The 6,000-nt window shown below is 39.8% G+C and overlaps 1 protein-coding gene across 1 annotated transcript in view; it reads left to right on the top strand.

Annotated features, from left to right (window-relative positions):
- The first annotated feature begins 3,859 nt into the window (after positions 1 to 3,859).
- PIWIL1 (piwi like RNA-mediated gene silencing 1) overlaps positions 3,860 to 6,000 on the top strand; it is a 42,031-nt gene continuing 39,890 nt past the window's right edge. Inside the window, exon 1 of the mRNA XM_072415751.1 lies at positions 3,860 to 3,931. Coding sequence (XP_072271852.1) covers positions 3,863 to 3,931 — 69 coding nt within the window. The 5' untranslated portion in view covers positions 3,860 to 3,862. The remainder of the gene's footprint in view (positions 3,932 to 6,000) is intronic.

Raw genomic sequence — 6,000 nt, 5'->3', positions numbered from 1 at the left:
TGCCATCTTCATCTATTGGTAACTATGGGTAGCTAATTCTACAAAGACTATCAGTTTCTAAAAACAAATACTCTACTTAGCGAATTTGTAAGATTCAAGGTAATTTTCTACTGTAATATTTAGCATCATTTTTTTGCATGTTAACATGATATCAAATTCCCACAAAAAAAGTATACTGTATACTATTTTTTTTGCCTACTCTATCTAAATGACTAAGACCATTAGCTGTATATGACCACAGTTCTTAAGACATAGGATATTGTCACTTCTTCTACTTAGCACTTTGAACATATTGTTTTATGAAAAATTGGTCTATAGTCTCAGTTTATGATTTACAACTTAATAATTTATAGACTTCTAACCTGTACAATTCAATTGCAAAACAAACAAATCTGTTGGGAGAAAAAATATTAAAAAAATAAAAATTAAATTAAAAAAATGTACAATTATCTGGTTACACAAGTAAAAAAATATCCTTAAAATAAAACTTTGTAAAGCACCTTTTGATTTAACCACAGCATTCACTCTTCATGGGTACATACAGTACCTGTCATCAATTGAAGAGACTCTGATTAACCTTAAATAAAGTTCACCTGTCTTAATAGAACTGTCCTGACTTTTACTCAGCTGTCTGCTACAGCCAAAGTCAGTGTTCACAGAGAGCTTACAAACCATCAGAGGGATCCGATGGTCAAACGGTATCAGTAAGGAGAAGGGTACAAAAAAAATTTCCATAGCATTAGATACTGTGGAACACAGTAAGGCAAGTCTTGGAAAAGTGAGCAAAATATGGCACAACGGTGAGGTTGCAATGAACTGGAAGTCCCTACAAAAGGAAGGAAAAGACATGACAAAAACTGGTCAGGGAGGCTGCCAAGAAACAAAAGCAACACTGAGGGAGTTGCAGAAATTTCTAGCAAATACTTGTTGTATACTACATGTGAAAACAATCTCCTGTATTCTCCATAGTCTGGAATATGGAGTAGGGTAGGCAAGACAAACGCCTTTTCTTAAAACATTTGGCCTGGCTAAAATTTGCAAACAAAAAAAATATATCAAGTCTTCCAAAAGTTTAGGGGAAGAAATGTGTTTTAGGGAAAATGTGTTCCCCATGGTAAAGCATGGTGGTGGCAGTATCATGCTTTAGGACTGCTTTTTTCAGTTGGGACTTGGGCTTTAGTCAAGGTGGAGGGAATTATGAAAAGTTCAGAAAGCTAAAAAAAAGACCACTGCTAGAAAGCTAAAAAAAAAGAGACAGTTCACCTTTCAACATGATAATGATCCCAAGCATACATCCAAATCAATTAAAAATTAACTAGAGAAAAATTTTAAAATGACCCAGCCAAACCCCAGACCTAATTCAGATAGAAAATCTGTGGGGTAACCTGAAGAGGGCTATGCTTAGCAATCTGGATAGACAGCTTCATTAATCAATAGTGAGGCACAAAAGAAAGGAGAAGACCAGAGAACATGATCTCCAAAGCTGACAGTTATTTACATATCAGCATGCCTCAGTCATTGAGGTCCCAGTGTTCTCTATACAACATCACAACTGACCTGTATGCTTTTACAACTGCCTGGTATTTAGACAATTCCATACATCTGTCCCACCCACAGGAAAATGCCACAAAGGATAAATCTGGACCTAAAAGATTCTTACTGACAATAAACCGTAACACTTACTTGTGAGGATGCCATGCTCTAATTTTGGCTACTCCTGATACTTGCTTCCGTACCTAAGCACCACCTCATAGAGTGCATAATGATGCAGGTGAACCCTAGACATCTTTGGGTGTTTGTATGTAGTTTAAGTAGAATATCCATTGATGGCAATCATGTAGATAAGTGAACCTTGCTCATTTACTTTTTTATTTCACTGTTCTTCAAATCTATATTACCTTACAGAACAACTCACTGCTGTACAAATAGTGACCAGTAGATAGTGCAGCAGCCTAAGAGATAAGACTATATACCATGTAATGTAGCTGCACCTCTTTCATTGGATTGCCTTCAGGGGGGCCATACAACTTTATAAGGCAAAGATATTTTGCTTCAGCAAGTATACAGCTCATCATATATAATGTTTACTGTACAATGGAATACAAATGTTCATAGTTCTCTGGATCTCTTACTATTCCTATTATAATCTGTTTATATAGTAGGAGTGGGTTAATTCCTTCCATAATTATATTTAGTGTAAGTTGTGATAAACCATACCTTTAAAATGATTGTGTACATCATGCTAATGTAATAAATGTAGATTGTATATACCTATTTACTGTGTGCCTTTCCTCATTAATATTACATTTCATTTCAATATTAGTGGTTATTACTTTTTTCTATGTAATGGAAATATTGAGAAAGAGGGGTGCACTAGGGATATAAATATATCAGTGCAATCTCCAAGGAGATACAATTAGTGCCAAGCTTTAAGCATAAATCAGGAAAGAAAGAAGAGAGGAAGAAAGAAGGCACCTGATTATGTGATTATTAAAACATAGCAATATTTGTTTAATAGTATTGAATCATAAAACATACAAAAAATATACTAGCTAGCTTTATTATTCGCTGCATTTGCCCCATCTGCCATCTTTATCAAGATGTTCCTCTTTCCTAAACAAGAACTATGCTTTACTTTCAACTTGTGCATGATGGTCCTAATTTATATGTTTTCTTAGCTAATAGAATATATTTTATTATATATAATAATAGAATCTCATTTATATGAGTGGGGCCGCCTTCCCTTTGTTCTCAGTGCCGCAGAAATAGCTCAGTATATGGAGTGATTTGTGGGCTTCATACCTGAAATATAATTATCTGTCTGTAGTTCTTCCCGCTTTTCCTTCCCCTCGTCCTCTGCAAGTGGGCCAGTGTTTAATGGACGCTCCCCATTACATTCCACCTACTAACACCTCCATGGTTGTCAGGTAAAGGATGACATTCCCTTCTGCTGCATCCACGTGGCTCTAACATAACAATAAGTGGGATAACATTGCCATATTGCTGTTTTCTGGCCTCCTCCAAAGGCTTCAACAATCTCCCCATATCTGCACTCCTTGGTTCACCTCAGCTTCATATGAATTATATGGCAGGCAAGACCCCACACATGGGCACCAGACCAGCTGCCAGGATACAGAACGAGCTCTGCTAAGTCAATGTGTATGGGAAATATATATTATACTCCATAGACTGACACCTCCTCAATGTTTGCAATGCTTCAGTTTATATCAGGGAATGCACTGTGGTGTTATTCTGAGCAATATATCACACATAACATACTGGTTACCGGTATAGTAATATACATTATATATATACCGTAATAGTATATAGAAGTCACACATATGACGCATGAAGAAATCATCCCAGCCGGATCTATCTCATAGGGTGCTCGTGCCTGTCAATCCGTGAAAAGCCTGCGCGAATATCGCTTCTCTATAGGCTCCTCTATTCTCTTGGCTCCGCCCTGGTCCGAAGGGCTACTTAACGCTGCGTAGTGCGCATGGGCTTGCCTGTCGTGTAAGTAGAGGAGCGGTGTATGGTGAGCTGGGTGCATTGCAGGTAACGGGGGGGCCTCTTCATGGCGGGGGGAGAATAGGTTCGGGAACCTTCTTACTAGCTTGCATTCAGCGCGTCCTTATTGAACAGCGGAGCTCCTCGTGTATTACAGCGGAACTTGGAGCTATTTGTCGGCCGCTGTAGCGCTATATAGACAGGTGCAATATTTATGGTGGGGTAGGGGCGGGTGTGGCAGACTAGGTGTTTTGTGCTACACATACAGGGGTAATTGTTGCTGGTCTGCTGCTATATGTTTAGAATGTATGGAGTGTCGGAACCAAGCTGTCTCTGTTTGCAGGTTGGAATCATGACGGGAAGAGCCCGAGCCCGAGCCAGGGGGAGAGCACGTGGTCAGGACACCGCCGCCCCGGGGAAGGTATAATCTATGGGGGGACTGGCATTGCCATGTGCTAATGTATTGGGAAATGTGTGCACAAATGTCACCACCGTGTTCCTCATTAACAACTAGGACATGTACACCATTTCATATGTAGGCAAAATATCCTGAAGTAAACCCAGTCACTAAGATCTTTTTTTGTGATGCCCCAATAATTCACACTTACCTGTCTGCTGGCAGTACACAGCTCAGTGTATAATGCCAGGTGTTCCAGCATGACACCTGCTATCAGGAATGAGTTATGTCACTCTGGCCTGGCCACTTAAACCAAAACAAAAAAATCACACATTCAATCCCGCAGATGAGTTATCCAATCTTGCACTGTGTAGGCACGAGTTCGAGTGACGTAGATTGGGAAAAAACGTGCCGATCTCACTGCGCATGCGTGAGATTCGCAACTCTTTTTCTATTGATGAAAGGGCTCCTATGCATGCCAGGGATGTTTTGACATGCGCAGCAGGAGCAGCCTCCTGGGATGCATGAGGTAGGTATCCCTGGAGGCTGTGTGCTCCCATTAACTCTTGATCACCTAAGCAATCAAGAATTAGGAGGCTGCGCCTTTTTTTTTTAATACAATAAAAGTGTTTTTGTTAGGTGTTGCACTAAAAAAAAACACTAACACAAAATGTTTACTTTAACCCCCCTAGCGTTCTAATTCTGTCATTTTTTGATTCAAAAAGTCATCCTATTTTTTTGTGTAGAAATTTTTGTTTATATTGTGGGCCTGTAATTCTTAGGATTAACTCCCGGGTATAATAATTATATTTATTTATAATATTATAATCATAAATTATAATATAATACATAATTATAAAAAATAATGAAATAATGGACCAGAACAATTTTTTTAATCAAAAATTTCTAACTGAAATTTTCCAAACAAGGGTGCAATATTATTGATAAATTATAAGATAAATTAAATGCAGATTTTAGAAAAAAAAATATTTACATTTTTAGTAGACATGCCGGGTGTGGTAGATTTTGAAGCACGGTGCTGCACAAAGTCCAACATCACAGTCAGGACAGTAGAACCTGGTTTCCTTGCGTTTCTTCCTTCCTCTGTCATTGGCAGCAAACCACGCACATCCTTGTAGGTGCCGCCTTTTTCTGGGTTAGTGGGATGTATTCAACGAAGTGACGACCGGTCAGGCGTTCTGGGTTGACAAAGGTGGAAGCACGACGTCCAGGTCTATTCATAGCCACTGATGGTGTTTGGTGGTTCTTGACTATGGATTCGGAAACTTGCAAAATGAAGTCTGAATGATTCAAAGGCCTCTGACTTTTTTTTTTTGTATAGAACGTAGGCATTCCATAGGCACTGCTCAACTAGATGCCTGAAAATCTTCTTGTAGTACTTCCTTTGCTGTTTCCTCATCGCTGGGTAGAATGTCATGGCTTGGTCAGCTCTGGCCACAACTCCCATGGTAGTCAATCACCACCTGTGGCTTCATCACTTCTTTCCCACGTTTTATGTGTACCAGAACCATGGAGGCATCATGGGCTGTACTCATCAGGCACACATCTTTCTTGTCACGCCATCTTAGGGCCATCATTTTGCCTTTCTGCCAGGCAACAATTTCTCCTGTCTTCAGCTTCCCTTTTGCAAACAGTGCTGGCAGGTTGCGCCGGTTAGCCCTAACGGTTCCATACGCGTCTGTTCTGTGTTGCAGAAGGAACTCATAAAGCTCAGGAGCGGTGTAGAAATTGTCAGTTATGACGCAATAGCCCTGATCTAGCAATGGCTCAATGAGGGATAGCACTGAAGATGTTGCCAATCCATAATGGCTGTATCTGGGGTTGAACTGTGTCCCTTTTCCAGTGTATAGCACCTTATTCCAGATGTAGCCAGATGAAGATTCACACAGCATATAGGTCTTCATGCCAAATCGTGCCCTCTTTGATGCAGTGTACTGCACCCAGCTGAGCCTCCCCTTGTAAGTCATTAGACTTTCGTCAATGCTGACATCTCTTTCTGGCACATAGGTTTGCTGGAAATTTTGTAGAATAATCTGAGATACTTCCCAAATTTTCTTGAGTTTGGGTGCAGG

Source organism: Pyxicephalus adspersus, chromosome 6 (assembly GCF_032062135.1).
Source record: "Pyxicephalus adspersus chromosome 6, UCB_Pads_2.0, whole genome shotgun sequence".
Lineage (NCBI taxonomy): Eukaryota > Metazoa > Chordata > Amphibia > Anura > Pyxicephalidae > Pyxicephalus > Pyxicephalus adspersus.
Note: the sequence above shows the minus strand (reverse complement) of the source record. Positions and strands in the feature narration are given on the sequence as shown.